The sequence below is a fragment of the Talpa occidentalis genome, unplaced genomic scaffold, assembly GCF_014898055.3.
Source record: "Talpa occidentalis isolate TD23 unplaced genomic scaffold, MPIMG_talOcc4v2.1 talOcc4.8, whole genome shotgun sequence".
In the NCBI taxonomy this organism is placed as follows: Eukaryota; Metazoa; Chordata; class Mammalia; order Eulipotyphla; family Talpidae; genus Talpa; species Talpa occidentalis.
This window is the reverse complement of record NW_023605194.1, coordinates 73,203,617-73,224,398: the sequence shown is the minus strand read 5'-3', so window position 1 is coordinate 73,224,398 and position 20,782 is coordinate 73,203,617. Positions and strand designations below refer to the sequence as shown.

Here is a 20,782-nt window from a genome sequence, read left to right as displayed (position 1 = left end):
TTTTTTATCTTACCCTACAGGCACACAACTTAACTCTTCCATCATGGTGGTGATGGAGGTATTGTCTGTGTGAAGTGTGTGTGTGTGCGTGTGTGTGTGTGTGCATGAGTATGCATTTGCATTTGTCATCATATTCTGTTCCTTATTCAAGCTGCAGCTCTGGCACAACAACATTTTATTGAAAATGACATTGACATGTGTGAAGATTGCCCCAACCTCATCTCCAGCTGGATTTCCAAAGCTGTCAGACAGGCAGGCACAGACACACAGCCCCTATTTAGGGTACTGCTGGGGCCAAGCCCACACGGTTATTCCCACGGTCAAAGACAGAGTAAAACTGCCTAATGAAGACATCACCCAGGATCCAGAGGGGCCCAGCTGGAGGTTGGATGTCAAGACCTTGAAAGCCGCTGCTGCAGAACTCTACTCCATCCACAAAATCCTGGGGTTGGAAGAAGTATGTTACACGCAGGAAGAAGGAAGTAGTGCTACCTGGAGGCTGTACTGTGTGGTTGCATTGAAGGCCTTGGACAGCCACTTCACACTTTTGGCTGGGTGGTTTTTCTTCTCACTGCCTATATCTCTACCCTGCTGACTCAATAAAGCAGTTGTACAAGTTCATGTATGTGGGCCTGGATGTCTAGGATCTCTAATTTTGAGAACTATTCATCTATGAAACATCTCTCAGCATTGTTTTACCTGCCCATGTTTTAGTTATATTTCAGGGAAGAGCAAAAATATTGGCACAAGTTCTTGGCTTAAGTTCTGGTGTCCTTAGTTTCTAGTGAAACTCAACTTAGTCTTTTTAAAGGAGAGAAGTTGCTTGGCAAGTGACCAGCTGCTGCTCTTTTCTTGTTGATGTCCTGGGAAAACTCATTTGAGTGGCTCCTTTTAGGTGTTAGGCCATTAAGCATCTGCTGTTCCGGGAGAAGAATAATAACCTCCCTCAACGTTATTTTTTAGTTTAGCAGGTGTGGTCTTTGCAGTGAGGATTGAACTTTGGGGTTGCTGATGAGGGTGTGGGGAGATTCACAGGGAACTTAAAGAACTTTCTTGAGAGGAAGGACATGAAAGAGTCAATGCTATTACTGCATCCTTGGTGGGTTGAGGAGGTTCTGATTGAAATCTGGTGGCACCATCTTGGGCAGATGGAAGGATGTGGGGGTGGGCAACCACTCGCACGAGGAGACGTGGAGAGTGTGGGGTGCTGGGGCAGCAATAGGAGCACAGGCTGATGAGCAAGGCACCATTGCAATGTCTGCCTTGTCCTCTGTGGTTGTTCAGAGTCCCTTTGTGGGGCAGTTCAGGGGTCCTGACGTGCTTTAATATTTGTTGTGACCTGCATTGTCTGTATTTGGTGACTTTGGGAAGGTTTTCATGGAGGCTGAGTGTGGGGCTTAGGTAATCCCTAACATCCTCAGTCTCCACCGCGATGCCTCCCCCCGGCAAGCTCATCCTGATGCCGTGGGTGATGCTTGGGTAAAATTAGTGGGGAAAGTGTCGCCAAAGTGCAATATTGAAAATTTTGCAATATTGTGTGGAGTGAACTAATGTGATCATAGATTCTCACCACACCCGAGAGCTTTCTTTCTACCTGCCCTCCAAACTTAGGAGTTTCCTGCACAAAAGGTGTTTTCTTGTTTGGGGAGAATGCTAGAGGAATGTTATAGGAGGCATAACCTTCTTCTGTCCCCCCATCCTGACCCAAGAAGTTCCTATCTTGAACCATGGAACTCTGAGTCTTAATATCCTCATCTGTGAAATGGGAGGACAGTACCCCCTGGTTTGACTTGGTGGTTGAGCAAATTTCAGTCAAAAAACTCAACTTGTCCAAGGTTTCCTGCTACTTCGTGGCAGGACAGAGACTCAGACCCAGACTGGTGGTCTCTTCACCATTGGCAGCTCCCAGAGGGGACACCACTTCAGTGGGAGGGGTTTCGGGGTAAATGCAGCCTAAGTGGCAACTGTTTGAAAGGGGAAGTAGCTGCTGTGAGTTGCAGAATAAGGAAATGGTTATTACCAGCAGGGTGTAGGCAGTTGGCTGGAGGGTGTAGGGGACTCCGTTGATGATAAAGGTGACATCTGGCATGACGTTGAGGTTGACACACTCCACAGCATACTACAACACAACACAGGGGTCCACCTGCAGGCTTCCCAGCTCCCGAGGGAGGGTCCAGGCCCCCCAACCCGACACCCCGACCACCCGCCCAGACAGGTCCTCACTTCTCCATGCACTGGCTCTGCCCCAATGGCTTTTTGCAGTTGCTTGATGTTGTCAGAGGGGCCTGTGATGAGGGAGGTCCCTGTGTCCACAATGGCCTGGCAGCCTTCCCCGCAGAACATCACGGAGCTGCCCACCTGGATTCTGAGAGCAGAGGGAGCATGGTCAGCACCCTACTCCCGCCCAGCCACCCCCAGCTCCAGAGAGCCCCCGCCCCTCACCCCCACAGCCCTCACTCTCTGCTGGGCCACAGGCCCGGTGGAGATTTCCTCTTTGCTCTCTCACCACAGGAACCATTCTCAATTTTGCTTGGACTGAGACCCATCACAAGGAGTGGATCTATGTCCTCACACTGTACACACATGCACGAAATAAAATTTCATCAGTCAGTGCTTAACCTGAATATGTGACCTGCACACAATGTTTTCTCTTCATTTAAAAAATTGCAGATGGGGCCTCCCTGGTAGCACAGCGGTTGAGCGCTGGGTTGCGAAGCTGCCCGCAGCCTCTGCAGCACCGGTTCGCTCCCCGGCTGCTCTCTGGCCACCGGAGGAGGGTCCCACATGGCGCGCAGACCTCTCCTGCCGCCCGCTGCTCCCCTCAGCAGTGTACTTCCGTCCTTCTGCCTGCTCTGCTCCCCGCTCTGGCTCTGGTGAATTTTCTCACCCTCCCGTGCTTCTGACTGTACCCAGTGCATGTATAAACAAACAAACAAACAAATAAATAAAATATGCCTCTATAAAAAAATGAAATAAAAATAAATAAAAAATTGCAGATGGTCATAACCTACGTGGTATCATGACCCATAAACAGGTGAATCCCTGCAGCAGAAAAGCCTCCAGGAGACAGCAGTGTGTCCCCCGGACTAGCACAAGCCCGGCGTCTTGCAGCAACTTATTCTGGGTGGCATGGAAACGTAATTTCATTTCTTTGAATTCCTGTGCTATCTAGGACAGTGCTAGGTATGGGGCGGGGTCTGGCTGATTTCTCAGCTCTTAAGCCCAGATAGTATATCAGGCCTAGTCTCCATTTCCATGCCCCACTCCCAGGAAACCTGGAGTTCTAAGACAGAAGCTGCCTGGCCCTGCCATGGTGGTGATTTGCATATGTCTCGTATTTTTTTTCCTTCCATTTTATTGATATAGCACACATACACCACACTATATCAGTTCAAGAGGTGCAGCTGGTGATTTGGCATTGTGTGTATTGTGAAATGATCACACAGTAAGTGTAGATAACATCCATCCCTCATATAGTTAGGAAATGTTTCTTCCTGTGATAAGAACTCTGCATCTGCATCTACGCTGTCAGCAACTTTCAAACAGACCACACAGCAGTGTTAATGCAGTCATTACACCCCAGGACTTGTTTACCTTCTAACTGGAAGTTTGTAGCTTTTGCCCCCTCTACCCAGCTTCCTCACCCCCACCCCACCTCTGGCAATCAATGATCTCATCTCATTTTCTATGAGTTTGGGATTTTTTTAGACTAAGTGAGATCATAGAGTATTTGTATTTCTCCGTCTGACTTATTTTTACTTACATTGATGCCCCCAAATTCATCCATGCTGTGACAAATGACAGGATTTCTTTCTTTTTTATGGCGGAGTTGTGTTCATGTGTGCGTGTGTGTGTACACACATTTTTTTACCCACATTCACATGTTGATGGACACTTAGGTTGTTTCCCTATCTCTGCTGTTGTAGGTAAAGCTGCAGTGAACACGGGGTGCAGGGATGTTTGATATGGTGCTTCCATTTCATTTCTTTCTGATGTGGACCCCAGGGGAGCAGCTGGTCACATAGTCAGTGAGCCACGTCTCATCTCTGTACAAGCTTCGTGAAGGCAAGAGCAGTTCACTCTGCATTCCCACATCTCTCAGCCCTTGTCTTGCCTGTTAACTAATGTGAATGAGCCAGTAGTTGCCTGCTGGTTCGTCTGTAATGTGTGTTGAGTCATTGTCACCCACCATCAGACAGGAAGCCGAGGGCTGGTCCCACACTTGCCGCCTGTACCTCTGCTCAGCAGCCTCTCTGGTCTCACACAGGGTGCTCCCAGCATCCTCTCCCCAGACCAGTGGTTCATTCAGGTCAGTTCAGTCAACGCAATTCTAGTCGTCCCTGTGATGAGTCCCTCCCTACAGCACAACCGCTTCCATGAGGAATACTCACGAGTCCAGCGCAATCTGCCAGTAGCCTTGCATGGTGACCGGGACCCAGTTCAGGCTCCCAGAGAAATGCGAATAATCATAGCCTCCAAAAATCACCTCGCTGCCCGCACCACCTTCTGGGTCACTGCAAGGAGAGAAGGGCATTTTGTCAAGGACTGGCCACTGTGGAGAGCCTCGGCCAGCAGTCTGCTCCATGGCTGTCACTCACACCAAGTCCCCAGACAAGCAGAAATGGCCGCCTGGGTTTTGAGCCAGGGCTTCTGGCTACCGCTAATCGATTAGTCTGGGATTTTAGGGCACAACTGCGCAACAACATGTGAATGTCCCACTGCGTGTTGGGTAAAAGGGTTAGGACGACGGAGATGGGACAGCAAGCTCAGTCATGCAGACCGCACCCTGGGGTGCTCACCCTGGGGTGTGCTCAACACCTGACTCGAGGTGCCCCCCAAGGACATCTTTTCCTCACACTCTTCCCCACTATGCTTGTGCTGGGGCTTGGGCTTCGACGACACCCCTTCTTTGTGTTAAGGCAAAAAAGCTAATTTGAACACAACAAGACCAACTAGAGCTAAAGTATTTATTAATTTTCAGTGGTGTTGATTTCTCAAATTATGTTCTGTCATCTAGCAGGACACAAATAGGATGCAACACTATTTCATTTTCAGGAATAAAATAATCAGAAAAATACAAAACTCTGGCTCTGCCAGGCAGGGCAGTAAAGCAGAAGGGAACTGGTATATGGAGGTCTCAGGACAGACATTAGAGGGAAGGGAGAGGAGGAACTGACTTTTTTTTTTTTTTTAAAGATTTATTTATTTATTTATACAAGCATTAGGTACGGTCAAAAGTGCAGGAGGGTGAGAGAATTACCAGAGCCAGAGCAGGGAATAGAACAGGCAGATTGACGAAATACACTGCTGCTGAGGGGAGCAGCAGGTGTGGCAGGAGAGGTCTGCGCGCCATGTGGGACCCTCGCTGGTGGCCGGGGATCGAACAGGCACTGCAGAGGCTGTGGGCAGCTTCACAGCCCAGTGCTCAACTGCTGCACCGCCAGGGGAGGCCCAGGAACTGACATTTATGTGACTTGCAAACAAGCTGCTCTGCTAAGAATTTTATCTAATTAGTCTCACTTAATTCTTACATCTGCCTAGTGTCCATCTGAGGAAACTTCAGTGCAGGGAAAGGAAGTAATGGACGAGTCAGCCTGACTGCAAAGTCTCTGCTGTTTCGTATCACAACTCTGTCTTCCCAGGCTGGAAAAGGCTGGGAAGAGCTGGAAAGGGCTGGAAAGAGCTGGAAAGGGCTAGAAAGAGCTGGAAAGAATTGGAAAGGGCTGGAAAGAGGTGAAAGCGGGAGTGGAACAGTCCAAACCATCCCACCTCACGCTCAAGTTCTGCCCCTGCCTCATCCCAACTACAGCCCTGCTGGAGGGGAAACAAAGATTGATAAAGGAAATTCAGGGGTCCCCAAGTGGGAGACAACAAGCAAATGGGTTATGCTGTAACAGGTAGACACAGACCAGATCTCACCGGGACAGGGACAGAAAGGTAAGATGCACGTGTTACAATTTCCTTCCTTTTTCAGGCTGAGTAATATTCTAATGTATGTACACATGACATTGTGTTACTCCATTCATTAATGTTTAATAATTTGATCAGTATACTTGTGAATTTTTCCTACCTCCTCCACTGGGATTAAGCTTATTAAGGGCCCAGACTAACCTTCTTGTTCCATTGTATTTTCAGCCCCTAACAACATGGTCAGCATGGGATAGGAGCTTAATAAATATTTATTTACTGTATAAATGAATATCCAGTTCCAGAGATTGCTTAAATTAGTTCAGCGTGGTACAGTTTACAAAGTGCTTTTCACAATGATTTTATGAGACACACTCTATTTCTTCAAACTTCAGAGACAGTAGTGTTTTGCCATAGAGCACACAGCTGGGAATAGGTCAAGCTGGAGTTCCAACCCAGGTGCCCCTCTCCCCCCACTGCTAAGCACCTGCTCTTTCCGCTGCACCTTGTGTCTACTTGAAGTCATAGTTCACCTTAACCTGGCGGCTCGATGGGCCTTACCTGCTCATGTACACAGAAAACATGGGTAGATCCACCAACTGCTGAGCCATCATGTTGTCAAACACTGGGGTCACCCCTCCAACAGCCAAAGAGGGGTACCCCAGGCCCAGAATTCCGTCAAACTCTGCATTGACGAAGGTCTGACCAGGTTCCGTGACACTTTCCCCAAATTGCTGGCCTATCACAGTCAGTCCTTCCACCTGAAAAGAGAGCCAGAAGGAGGTAGCATAGGAGATACTGACAGAGGCTCAGATGCCTGGATTCTCTCTCTCCTCTGATAATTTTTCACCTTCTCAGTTTTCCTTGACTAAATGGGCATAGAGATTTTTGGCATATTCCCATCCACTTAATTTCTTTATGTAAATTAAAACAATCCAAGGATACATAACATAATAGAAAAATCTTAAGTATATGGTCCAACGAATTTTCACAAACTCTATCCACCCCTATCAGCAAGCTCCTGACTGAAAAACAGGCTATTACAAACCATGTACCCCTTCTCTGCAGCCCCTGGCACCCTGGCACCCCTGGCAACCATAGCATTTCCCCTTAGCAGCCACCAGCTTCCTGACTTCTAACAGCACTCATTGGTTTGCCTAGTTTTGAATTTTATACACGTGGAATCATGCTCTTAATTATTTTGTGTCTGGCTTCTGTTATTATAGTTATTGCATGTTGTTGTAACTTGTTCATTTTCAAGAGAATTCCATGGTAGGAATATATCATCATTATCACCCCATCTACCACTGATGGATATTTGGGCTGCTTCCTCTGTTTGACTGTTCCTAATAGTGCTGTTTATACTGGTCTTCTGGTGAACACGTGTACATTTCTGTAGGACATATGCCTAGGAGTTAGACTGCTAGAATATAAGGTGAGATGTATTTGGTTTGAGTAAATACTGACAAAGAATTTCCAAAGTGATTTACCAATTGATGTTTCCAATACCAATGTTTTGATATTGCTCCAAATGTTGACCAGCACTGTGCATTACCTTTTTCCATTTCAGTCTGTTCGTGGTGACACGGAGGGTTACAGTGTGGTTTTAATGTATATTTCCTGGTTACTAATGAAACTGGGCAAAAAGAGGTCTTCTTTTGTGAAGAGGGTTTTCTGCATTTTTTTTTAATTGGGGGGAATTCTTTATCGATGCTGCAACCAAGTTCCTTGTTGAATATATGCATTACAAATATCTTCTTCCCCTCCAAAAAAATAAATGAGCAGATGAATAAAAAAAAAGTCTTCCAGACTGGCTGGTGTTTTACTCTTTTAATGTGTCTTTGGAAAAACAGAAAATATGAATTTCAATGTGGGAAAATTTATCAATTTTTCCCCTTTATAATCAGTGATTTTTGTAACTTCTTTTAGACATATTTATCTGTCTTAAGGTTATGAAGACATTTTCCTATGTTTTCTTTTAAAAGCCTTATTGTTTTAGTTTTTTGCATCTGACATTCAATGTATCTGACTTTCAAAAGAGATTTTTTTTAACTTGATGTAAATGAGCTAGTATCATTTATCAAATACACTATTTTCTCTGCTGCACTATTATTTTCAACGAAAGTCAGGTGAACAATTCAGCTTCTGAATTGTCTATCCTTTTCCATTTGCATATTTGCTAATCCTGGGCCAATACCACATTATCTAAATTACTATAGATTTATATTATGTCTTACGACTAGCAGAGTTTTACTTTATTTAGGTTATCTTATTGCCTTCCGTCTATATCCAGGTACATTTTAGAATTACCTGGTCAATTTCTAATAAAACATTGCTATTTTGAAGCAGGAATTTAGAAAACAAGTAAGAGACCAGGAAAAAGACTAATCAATACAAAGTAAAAATCAAAATCAACAAGCGTCTATAAACCAGAGACACACTACGGTGGCGGGGTGGGGAGGGGAGAGGAAGAACTAGAGTCAAAATAAGGGGGGGTTTGCAATTGTACCGGGAATATAACCACAATGAAAATGCATACATTGTGCAAAGATGAAAAATGATGTAAGAATTATATAAAATAAAATATTAAAAAAATTGTTATTTTGAGTAAGGTAACATTGAAAAATGATTTGGAAAATTTTGACTTATACTGAGTAATGCAATCTATAAAGCATGGCTTGTCTTTTTTAAATTTTAATTAATTTATTTTTAATACAATTATTTATTTATATATTTTTTACATCATTATTCATTTTTGTACAATGCTTGCTTTCTCCTCTCAGGTGTAGTCAGCATAAAACTCCCACCACCCGTTCACCCCTGCTTTGGTCCCTCTCCCTCCCCCTCCCCTGCAGAATGGCTCTGATTTATAGTTGCCTGTTAATTTTTAGAATTTTCCCCCTGATCCCTTATTTTGTTCCCCTATATTCCTCCTATAAGTGAAACCATCTGATATTTTTCTTTTTCCTTCTGACTTATTTATTTATTCTTATCGAAGTGCCTTTGTGCCAGTGCTTTGACAGTACAGGATTTCCTCCTCAGGGCCAGTCACGTAGCCCTCCCACCGCAGAAGGACCCACAGTCCTCCACCAGAGCCACCTGTGGTCTGCCCCTCCCTCACTCCTCCTGCTCCCCTCCCGCCCCCCTGTGCTGATCTATGGTCAGCTTTCACGGGTTGGTTTTAAAGTTTGCTTTTCTTTGACCATATTCTTTAATTTCACTCAATGCTTGGCCCATTTTTGTTAAATTTACTACTAGGTATTTGATATTAATAAATAATGTCATTAAAAATCTATTTTCCTGATATGGAAATTCAAATGATATTTATATTTTGATCCAGTAACATTTGCTAAATTCACTGTAGACATCTGTGGATATTTTTGAATCTTTCACATGTAGAGTCTACGAAGTACGTAATAACCGTGTTGCCTCTTCCTTTACAATCCTTATGTTCTTAATTTCTTTTTCTTGCTTTTTTGCAGTGATAGGGAGCATCCATCAACCCTTATTTCAGGGAGAAGCCTCTCAACAATACATTATCATGAGGTTTTCTGCAGGGTTCTTTAACAGATTAAGGAAGTTATTTACATTCCAATTTTCTAGCCATTCTTTGAAGTCATGAATGGATGTTGAAGTTTGTCTAATAGAGGTAATTATAGAATTTTCTTCTTTTATTGTGATAGTTGATTAATTCCTGGTGGGAAAAAGACTCTTGGTTGGAATGTTGTGTCCTTTTATATATATATATATATATAATATATATATATATTATATATATAATATATATATATATCACAGGATTTTATGTGCTAATATTTTGTTATGTGCTAATATGTGCTAGAATTTTTGCATCTACATTCATGAGAAAGAGATTGGTCTGTAATTTTCATTTCCTATATATAATGTTCTTCTTAAGCTTTCTTATTAAATTTATGTTGGTCTCATGAGATCAGTTATGAAGCATTCTTTTGAAATTAACTATTTGTTGGTGCTTTTTATTCCTTAAATGCTTGGAAGAAATTACTAGTCAGTCTATCAGGAACTTTCTTTATGTAAAGTTTTTGGGTTTTGTTTTAAATAACAATCAATATTTAAATTGATATTGGAGAATTTGTATTTTCTAAATTTTTTTCTTTTGTCTGTTTTGGCATGCTGCCTTTCCTATTTTTAAAAAATTAACACATTTATCAATATAAAATTATCCTTGATATGCTCTTATCATTTGAATGTCTGTTGGGTTTTTAGATACGTATTATTTTTCATTCTAATACTGTTTTTTTTTTCATTTTTTAAATTTTAACATTTATCATTTTTTATATTTTTTTAGACCATATTTTCTTCTCCCCACTCCCTCAGATTGAATCCCCATAGACATTCTAATATTGTTAAGCTGTATTTTTTCTTTTTTGTAATAGTTTTGCTAGAGTTTCTCCAATTTTATTAATCTTTGCAAAGAGTTAATTCTGGCTCTGTTGATTTTCTCTATGGTGTGACTTTTCTATTTCATTGATGAACCATTCATCAATGAACTGCCATGAACCATTCCCTTTATTATTTCTTTCCTTCCACTTTCTTTGGGTTTCACTTGCTCTTGTTTGTGGCACAGTTATTTTCTTGTTTATTTGTTGTTTGAAATAGAAGCTTAGATATTTGATTTTCAGCTTTTCTAATAAGAGCATTCAGGTTATAATCATCTGTGTAAGGGCTGCATTAGCTGCATCCACAATTTTTTCATGTCACATCATCATCTATTATTCAGGGCTTGATAAAAGGAGCAGAGCCATTAGGAGCTGTATATGAGGAGGACTGTATTCCAGAACTGACCAGATGCAGTTGCAGGTGCTGGCTGAACAGCATAGGTCAGGATGTTATTTCTGTCCTGGTGCTGTGACCAGAGTCTGCGGTGATGACGCTTAGCACAGGAAAACAGATGTCAAGTGGAGAACGAGGATGAACTGGAGCTTCCAGGGTGAGGGCGCACTGGGCCCCACACTGATGGGGTGTCCTGTAGCCCAAGTCAACCCTGTTTATCACTAAGCTAAACATGCACCTGGCCCAAGAGCCAAGAAACCTGAGAGAGGAACCAATGGAAGCTGGAGTTGCTGAGGGCTTGGCTGCTGCCCCACACCAACTAGGCAGGCCAGCAGATAAGTAACAGGCTACAAGCCCAAATTCCTCCTAGCGATGCCAATTTCTGTCCCTTTCTGGCTTCCCAGAGGTCATTATGGTAATCAGCTTGGGGTGTAGACTTCTAAATAGTTATTGTCCCTTTACATACATACATATATTCTACTAGAAGAAACAATGTTCTGTTTAATCTGTGTGTGATATTATTACATAGATAGTGTGTCTTTTGCTACTGGCATTTTTTCACTCAATAATATGTCTTACTCCCAGTCCATTTTGGAGGAATGTTGCTGAAGTCTGAGTCCCTTTAGCTTCAGGGCACTCCCAGAGCTGAAATGATGCTCCCTGGAGGTGGTCAGCCTCTGTTTCCCCAAAGCCCTGGGCATATCCTGCTGCCCATGAGCCTGGCTGGTACCCAGGCCCACACTCTCCGAAGTCTCGGTCCCATGGGCATTGATCTCCGTATTTCTGGGAACACATTTGATCAGGGGAGCTTAAGAAGCAGTTCCTGAGCTGGACACCAAGTTCAGGGTTGACATATGGCCTTTGTTTTGACAACTGTCAATAGAGCTGATGGAGATAGTGCCAGGTCTCCGTGATGGGACACTACCTTCCAACTTATTCAGTAACTATGTCTCCACCATGACCCCTGGCTGGGACTTCTTTATTCTTCAGGATAGGGACCTGTTGTTAGTTTTCAGCCCAATGCATTACCTGGGGACCTCCTCGCTGCCTCTCAAGGACCCAGCAGTCTACGTAGACTCAACCACTGCCACCACCTCACGCAGGGAATGCTCCCTGCCAGGCCAGGCCTCTCCCTTCCCCTGGACGCGAGCTCCTGTTTCCACCTCTTCCTGAGGCAGATCTGAAGCTGCTCCTCTAAATGCTCTGAATAATGCTCTGCCTCCCAAGTTTCTGGCCAAGAGAGAAAAGATGAAGGAATCACACTCACAGAGACTTGGTCCGTTCCGATGACTCCAGACAAGCTCCCGGTCCCATACTGAATGAAGAAGTGACGCCCCACGGCGCTATATGTGCTGGACTGGGACGGAATGAAGTTGGCATGTGTCCCTGGAAAGCAAGGGTGCTCTGGGCTGTGAGCTTGCTAACCTCACCCCTGCCCAATGTCTCGGGTCTCTTCCTTCATCTCCTGACACTGAGTGGGGCTCCTGGAAAGGCTGGCCCTGGCCCCCCCTTCATGGGCAGTGGCATTCGTGTCTAGCCATAGGAGGTAGCCTGTTGGGGATCACATAGTCACCCCTGGTCACAGTGGTTGCTCATAGTGACCTCGTGAGTCATGCCAAGATAAGTCCTGTTTATCAGGTGCCAGCAGCAGGCCCCACCAGTCGAGGCAGCTCAGAGCCTGGCTTTTGAAAGAAACTCGGGGATAAACAATTGCTATTCCAGGAAATTACTCCCAACTTCTCGCCCGACTGGCAGCCCACTAGCCAGGGCTTCCTGAGTCCGCTTTAACTTGCCATGCATAGACAAAGACATTCCCCCCAGCTCTTCCTTTTCCAGCCCTCACAAACGTCCCTGAGGTACTGCTGACCAAATGGACCCACCAAAGCATTGTGCCCCATCAGCCTCACCACCCCCCCCCAAAAAAAAAAAAGGCTGTGGGGTAGACCAGCAAGCCTTCTTGAAGCCAGTGAACCTGCTGCACTAGAACCCAACCTCTCTACCTGCCTAGAAATAGCCATTTGAATGGAATTGTCCCCGTTCCTGTGGGTGACCCAGAGAGTGAGTCATTGTGTATTCAAAGAACTATATTTTCAGTGTTTGAGTTTCCCTGTTAATTCTGGTCAATCAGTATGAAAGTTGATAGCTTGGAAAATGGTCAAATTTGAGTTCTTTCCCTGGCCCACCCTGCTCTTGCGGCAGAAGTCCCACAGGGGAAGGTGGTGTGGCAGAAGCGAACACTCACTGCCCTGTGCTAGGCCCTGCTCCCAGCCATTCCCTACTGGGCTTCTGGGCCCCACTTACTACAGGCTGGGCTGGTGCAGTACACGGAGGGGACCCAGAGGTTGGAGGAGCCAGTGTCAAAGATGACAGTGAAGTTCTGCGGCGGGGAGCCGATGGAGATGGTGCCGAAGTACTCCATCTACGGGGAGGAGGGTGGGCATGTGTGGGCCGCGGGGAGGGGCAGCCAGCCCACCTGGGCCGGACCCAGGGACCCCAGAGCCTGGGCTAACACAGACTGGAGCTTACGGAGACCAAGGGTGTGGCAAGGAAAGGCCAAAGGACCAGGTTGTGAGATGGGCAATCAAATCAAGTCCCCAAGACTTCACTTACATACCTCCGTTCTCATACCCTTGTGAGCAAGGTAGAGGGAGAGGTTAGGTTCTTTGCCTAAGGACACTTGACTGACAGCAGAAGTGGGCCCCTCCATTCGGGATGCCTGCTGGCCTTGCTCCTTTCCTCCCACACTGAAGCCCACACATTCATGGGGTGCACTGGGGCTTGCTCAGCCAAGGCCACAGGGACCCAGGAATCAGTCCACCTGGATCGTTCCAGAGAATTCCATGCTGGGCTTTAATGAGTTGGCCTGACATGGGTCACCACCCAGGCTCGGGCTCCCACCTCTCCCTGTCCCCAGATCCCGCCTGAGGTGCCTCACGTCCAGGTAGTTGACGAGGGGCTCGTCGGCGCTCCGGTCGGCAGCACAGGACTCCGTGTACTGGATCATATCCAAATTCTGGGACTTCCAGAACTCAGCGAGCTGGCCCTGGGCCCGCAACTTCTTCCGGAGGGACTGAGTCCTCCTGAGAGGCACCCTGAGAAGGAAGCTCAAAGCCCGTGGGAGAGGGACCACATCCCCCACCCTTCTCTGATCCTCCCCTCCTTTCAGAGGTCACCTCGGGCGCTGCCAGGAGGGGCTCTGAAGGCAGCGAGGCAGAGTTCGGCCAGAGTAATGGCCACCTGAGCCTGTCCAGTGTCAGCTTTGTCCCTGCAGGCTCTTGGACACGTGCAGAGTGACCCTCCCTCCCGAGATGTGGGTGTGGGGTGGGCTGCAGTTTACACGAGCCCCACGAGGGCTGCTTTAAAGCGACCAGGAACTGCGGCTGGTAGTGGGCCCTTGGGCCCTTTAAGCTACAAACCACAGCTGCAGGCTCCTGCTCTGTCCAGCACCAGGGGCTCCCCTGTGGACAGGCGACTCTGGGAGAGGTGGAGGCAGAGGGCCGAGCTCTCATGCACTGGAGGTCAGGCCAGCACGCGGAGGCCGCCAGTGAATGTCCTAAACCCACAATTTCTTCTCTTTGTTTCCCCATCAGTTCTTGTTTCCCAGGGAGCCCGAAGCTTGAGGGAGGGGCCTGCCAGCTAACGGGGTCGCCCGGCCTCACCTGTGGAGTGACCCGTGGGCAGGTCCCAGGTCCAGGAATGCCAGCAGCAGCAGGACGAGCATTTTCATAGTGACCCTAACCAGCTTCTTCCTCGCTCTTCCAAGGTCTTTCTTGCCACCCCCGGCCTGTCTTCCGTCCCGCAGGGCAGTGAGAACAGACTCTCCCTAACTTTCAGGGCTGCCCCACCCAGCCCTGTCTGAGGACCCAGTGATAAGGTCCCTGGAGTCAATCAATAGCCAGGCCCAGAGTAAACAGTGTGTGTAACAGGGCCTTTCCCTCCACCCATAACACACCCAAAGATGGCAGAACTTGCAAGCTGAGTAGGACTCAGGTCAGGAGCAGGGTGCCTGTGTGTGTGTGTGTGTGTGTGTGTGTGTGTGTGTATGAGTGTGTGTGTGTCTATGTGCCCTTTAAGAAAAGGGTAAAGGAGAAAGAGAAATACTGGCACAAAATGGTACCATGTGGGCAAAAGCAGGGCACAGCCTCAGCTTTGGAAAAGGTCTTTGGTGAGAGAGAGCCCCTCAGGGGTGTGGACTGCGGGCGGGTTGGATGCAGAGATTTTGTCTATTTCTAGAACATTTGAAAGTTTTAATGGTGACACTATTCAGGCAACTTCTCCTTCCTGGAGCTTCCGTTTCCAGAAGGTAATTCATAATAAGAGGACAGGTGCTCAGTGCTCTGTGAAAATCAGCTTTATTGGAGTTTGCAGCCCCAGAAGCCATGTGTCAGTGGAACATCTTGGCAAGGCCACCGCTTCTCCCTGCTGCCTAGCTGGCTCCCCCCTCCCCATCCCAGGGGCCATTGGCGATCCCCATACTCAGCACCCTCAGTTCTTGGGGTTCTGGCAACACCACCAGTGCCGCAAGAACATGACCAACCGGAAAATATTCTGTCCTCTCTCTGCCTGAAGTTGATGAATGAAAGAAAATCTGCTGGGCTGTGTGCAGAGCAGTAGAAAGAGACTGAAATTCTGGGTCTAGGCTTGGCTTTGCTGCTAATTGGCCATTTGACTTTAGATAAATCACTTCTCTCTGAATCTCATTTCCTAGTCTGTAAAATGAAGAAGTTGGATTGGGTGATAGTAACAAGAAACATTTTGGGAACACAGATTACCTGCCAGGCTCTGAGCTAAGGACATGACAAGCATTAGCTCATTTAACTCTTACACCAATTCCTTCAGGTTATTAGTATTATTTTTTAAGGAATTTCAGGGTTTTTCTCTCTCCCCCTCCCTCTTAACTTCAGAGCCCTCGGGATTTTTATTGAGGGTCCACTAGTTTTTAATTTTTTAAGATTTATTTTATTTATTTATGCATACAAGAGCTGGGGTCTAGGCCAGAGGTGTGGCAGGGGGGAGCAAGAGGATTCACCAGAGACAGAATGGGGAGCAGAACAGGCAGACTGACCAAAATACACAGCTGAGGGGAGCAGCGGGCGAAACAGGAGAGGTCTGCTGCGCCAAGTGGGTAGCTCCCTGTCTGGGAATCCAACTCATGCTGCAGTGGCTGCGGATAGCTTCATAGTGCTGAGACTTAAAGAAAATTCAGGGCTTTCCCCCCTCCCCCTCCCTCTTACCCTAGAGCCCTCAGGATGTTTATTGAGGTCCACTAGTTTTTTAAAGTGTTTTCTGCTGTCAAATCATCTGGTATGTGAATGTCCAGGATGTTTTTACCTTTCTGACTTTGCTACATATGATTCTCTCAAATTCCCTTTAAAAAAAAAAAAAACATAACTAGTGAACTTCAAATTCTCTGCATTCTGTTGTGAATGACTGCACTTCATCTGTTTTTATGGCTATCTAATACTCCATGGTGTATTAGATATGAAGATGAGGTCCCACATCTTTTTCATCCAGACGTCCACGAAAGGAGATTCAGGCTGCTTGTATGTCCTAGCTATTGTAAATACTGCTGCAATGAATATTGGGGACATATGGGATTTTGTGTTGATGTTTCATGTTCTGTGGATATATGTCCACAAGTGGGTTTGCCAGGCTGTATGATATATCCATTTTTAATTCTTTTATTCTTTTATGTGTGAATTTCTAATTTTCCCAGCAACTCTTATTAGAGACTGTCCTATTTATTTCTGGACTTCCGATTCTGTTCCATTGTTCCATGTATCTGTTTTTGTGCCAGTACCATCTTATTTTTAACACTGTTGCTTTATAGTAAAGTTTGAAGTCAGGTAATGGGATACCTACTTTCACCTTAGAGTTGCTTTTGCAATTTGGACCTTTTGTGGCACCATATAAATTTCAATTTTTTTGGTTAAGTTTCTTTGAAAAACATTGCTGGGATTTTGATGAGGATAGCATCAAATTTTTGTGCATTTTTAAAATCATTTAGGCAAGTGATTTTGATTGTATTGATTCTTCCCATCCATGAACATGGCATATCCTTCCATCTCTTTATATCACTATATATCCTTTAATATCATCCTACGATTCTCATTGTATAGGTCTTTTACATCCTTTGTTAAATTGATTCTGATGTATTTAATAATTTTTGAAGCAATTACAAGTGGAATTAATTTCTTTTGTTCTTGTTGTTTGTTTAAAACACTATGGATTTTTGTATGTTGATTTTGTAGCCTGCCCTTTGCCATATTCATTTATTGTTTTTAATAAATTTTTGATGGAGTCCTTAAGATCTTCTTTATAAAATATTGTATTATCTTTTTTTCATACTGAATTTCCTCTTTTCCCACTCGAATTTTCTTTCCTGTGTTTGATAGCTTTGGTCAAATCCTCTAATACTAAGTTAAACAGAGGTGGTGTCAATGGACATCCTTGTCTTGTGCCAGATTTTAATACTCCATGGTGAAAAGCTTTAAGTTTTACACCAATAAATAATATACTGACTGTTGGTAATATACACCTATTGTGGTAGGTTCCTTTTATTCCCATAATGTTTAGAGTTTGTAATCATAAATGGGTGCTGAATCTTATCAGATGCTTTCTCTATATTGTTTGAAATATCATATGATTTTTAGCTTTACTTTTGTTGATACAATATATTACATTAATTGATTTACATATATTAAACCATCCTTGCATCCCTTGGGAGAATCTCACTTGACCATGGTATACAACCCTTGCTGGTTTCAATTGCTATTTGTTGAAAATTTTTGCATTGCTGTTCATCAAAGATACTTGTCTGTAATTTCCTTTTCTTGTGCTATCTTTGTCTGGTTTTGGTATTAAGGTAATGCTGGCATCATAAAACATATTAGGGAGCATTCCTTCTTGCATTTTAAGAAATGATTTGAGAAAGGTGGGCATTAGTTATTCTTTAAAAATTTGATAGAATTCATTTGTAAAACCATCTGATCCTGGACTTTTGTATTTTGGAAAATTGTTCATTACTGTTTCAGTTTCTGCATTTGTGATCAGTTTGTTTAGTGAATCTGTTTCTTTCTGGCTTAGTCTTGGTAGATTATGTTGATTTTTGAATTTATCCATTTTTTCAAGGTTATTGAATTTCTTGGTATATAGCTGTTCATAGTAATCTCTTATGATCTTTTGTATTTCTGTGCTATCTATAGTAAGTTCTCTTCTTTCATTTGTGATTCGTTTATTAATGCTTCCTCTTTTCCTTTTTATTTTTGTTAGCATAGCTAGAGGCTTATCTATTTTGTTTATCTTCTCAGAGAATCCTCTCTTAGTTACATTGATTATTGTATAGTCTTTTTAATCTCTACTTCATTTATTTATGCTTTTTTAAAAATTATTTCCTTCCTTCCACTAACTTTGGGTCTCATTTGTTTCTCATTTTTGAGTTGCTCTAGATGTAATATTAGGTTATTTATTTGGGATTTTTCTTCCTTCTTCATATGGACTTGTACTGCAATTATCCTCCCCTTATGACTCATTTTGCTACATCCATAGATTCTGATGATTTCTATCACCATTTTCATCCATCTCAAGGTATTTTTTATTTCAGTTATGATTTCCTCTTTTATCCGATATCTATTGAGCAGCTTGTGGTATAATCTCCATGAATGGCTGGTTACATGAGTATGTATTCATGGTTTTCCTGTTTTTATTTGATAGTTGATTTACAGTTTTATGATGTTCTGTTCAGAGAAGCTACTGGATACAATTTCACTTGCACTTGAGAATACTCAGTATTCTCAGCTTTTGGTGGTGGTGGTGGTAGTGATGCAGTGTTCTATTAATGTCTATTAAACACTTATAGTCTAGGGCCTCCCCTGGTGGCGCAGCGGTTGAGCACTGGGCTGCAAAGCTGCCTGCAGCCTCTGCAGCGCCAGTTCGATCCCCGGCTGCCGGCCAGGGTCCCACATGGCGCGCAGACCTCTCCTGCCGCCCGCTGCTCCCCTCAGCAGTGTACTTCATCACTCTGCCTGTTCTGCTCCCCACTCTGGCTCTGGTGAATTCTCTCACCCTCCCGTGCTTCCGACTGTACCCCAGTGCTTGTATAAATAAATAAACAGATAAATAAATAAATAATAAATCTTTAAAAAAAAAAAACCACTTATAGTCTAATTCCTTGCTTAAGGCTATTTCCTTGTTAATTTTCTGTTTGGTTGATTTGTCTAGTTGTGAAAGTGAGGTGTTGAAGACTTCTACTACTATTGTGTTGCTGCCAATGTCTGGTTTCAGACTTGATAAGAATGGCCTAAACTATTTTGATGGTCCTTCATTTGGTGTGCATATAATGATGAGTATTTTGTCTTCCTGATCCCTTAATAATTAGATTGACCACCTCTGTCTCTTGTTACCTGTTTTAAGTGGACGTCTATTTGTATGGCTTTCCTTGCTTTTTCCTTTTCGTTCCCATTTGCTTGAAAGGTTGTTTTCTAGCCTTTTAATTTGAGTCCATGTTTAAATTTGGAGTTCAGATGTGTCTTCTGGAGACAGAAAAAAGTTGGGTTTTGTTTTCTCATATAACTCCCTACTCTGCTTTTTGATTCATGAATCCAGTCCATTTACATTTAAGGTTGTTATTGATAACTGAGGTTTTATTATTGCCATTTTGTCCTTAGTTTTCTGGTTCTAATTACTTGTTCAGGTTGGTTTTTTTTTTTTTTTTTTTGTGTGTGTGTGTGTGTGTGTGTGTGTATTTGCTTTTCTTTGATTTAGATAGGAGAGCCTCTTTCAACATTTCTTATAGGGGCAGCCCGGTGTTTGCAAACTTCCTTAACTTCTCTTTGTCTGGGAAGAACTTTATTTCTCCCTCATATCTGCTGAAGAGTCTTGTAGGATACAGTATTCTTGGATGGCCATTTTTATCATTAATTATTTTGAATATGTCATTCCACTTTCTCCTTGTCTACAGGGGTTCCTCTTAAGTCTGATGTCAGTCTCATGGAATTTCCTTTAAGATAACTTGCTTCTTTTCCTTTCCTTTTGAACTCTTGATAGTTTCATTACTATGTGTCTTGTGGGTCTCATTATATTTAGATAATCATTGTTCCTTTAGCTTCGTGAACTTGTATATTTACTTCCTTTCCCAGGTTTAGGAAGTTTTCTCAACAGAGTTCAGTTCTCAGTTCACTCTCTCTTTGCCTTCTGGGATTCCCATTTTTCTTATGTTGCCTTTCCTAATATAGTTGGGTAGGTCTTGAAGTTTTTCTTCAAAATTTTCCCATTACATTTCTCTTCTTCCCCTGGGTCCTTTGTGCATTATGGCCTTGAAGGTCACTAATGTTTTTCTATCACTTCTATTGATCATTTTTACCTCCTGCAACTCCCTTATTGTTTAAATTTTCAAATTAAAATCTCCTGTTACTTAATTGTATTTCTCATGACACTCATTGCCTCCCTGCATTTTCTTACATTTCTTTGAATTTCTTTATCTGGAAATTATGAACTCTGTCTGATAGTTAGATAAGATCATCGATATCTTTGTGGTTGGGCTCTGGAGAATTATTCATTTCTTTAGGTGTCATTTTCCTTTGATGCTTCAAGCTGTCATGTGTTGTGGGTTTGTTTGTGGTTTTTGTTTTTTTTTTTTTTTGATTGCCTATTTTGCTGTTTTAGATCTTCCCCCTAGGGGAATTCTGCACTCTTTAGCAATAGCAAGTTGGGAGCTTCAGAGAGCACACTGGGGGAACATGTGATCCCACAGACTGGCCACCTGCAACAGATGCTCTGTGTCTGCAGACTGTGTTCACTGTGGTTACTGATAGTTTCTGACTACACACTTTGGGCACAGGCCCAGAGGTCACACAGAGGGTGAAGGATGGGTGGCTGCCCTAGATTTCTGAAGCCCATTCAGTTGCTCCCTGAAGATAATGCTATGAGCAATATGCCTAGAGGTCTTGCACTCTCCTATGTGCAGGGAAGAAGCTCCAGGAATCATGCCAATTACAGACTTGCCCTTCTACTGACTCCACAAGGTCACCATGTGCAGCTTCTTTCTATGCATGCTGGACATGAG

At 43.9% G+C, this 20,782-nt stretch overlaps 1 protein-coding gene across 1 annotated transcript; it reads right to left on the bottom strand.

Moving 5' to 3' along the window:
* Positions 1 to 158: 158 nt before the first annotated feature.
* On the bottom strand, positions 159 to 13,673 carry CTSE (cathepsin E). The gene is made up of 8 exons (XM_037496352.2): positions 13,655 to 13,673; positions 13,021 to 13,138; positions 11,987 to 12,105; positions 6,469 to 6,668; positions 4,392 to 4,514; positions 2,224 to 2,365; positions 2,021 to 2,119; positions 159 to 442 (listed from the first exon to the last, which is right to left on the bottom strand). The coding sequence occupies exons 2-8, from the start codon at positions 13,136 to 13,138 to the stop codon at positions 278 to 280; spliced, it is 966 nt and encodes a 321-aa protein (XP_037352249.1). The 5' UTR covers positions 13,655 to 13,673; the 3' UTR covers positions 159 to 277.
* Positions 13,674 to 20,782: the final 7,109 nt, after the last annotated feature.

Coding starts and splice junctions, on each gene's coding strand:
- CTSE (XM_037496352.2), bottom strand. CDS start 13,138: ATGGAGTACTTCGGCACCATCTCCATCGGCTCCCCGCCGCAGAACTTC. Junction 12,106..13,020: donor CTGCACCAGCCCAGCCTGTA/GTAAGTGGGGCC, acceptor CTTGCTTTCCAG/GGACACATGCCAACTTCATT. Junction 2,120..2,223: donor CAGAGCCAGTGCATGGAGAA/GTGAGGACCTGT, acceptor GTTGTGTTGTAG/TATGCTGTGGAGTGTGTCAA.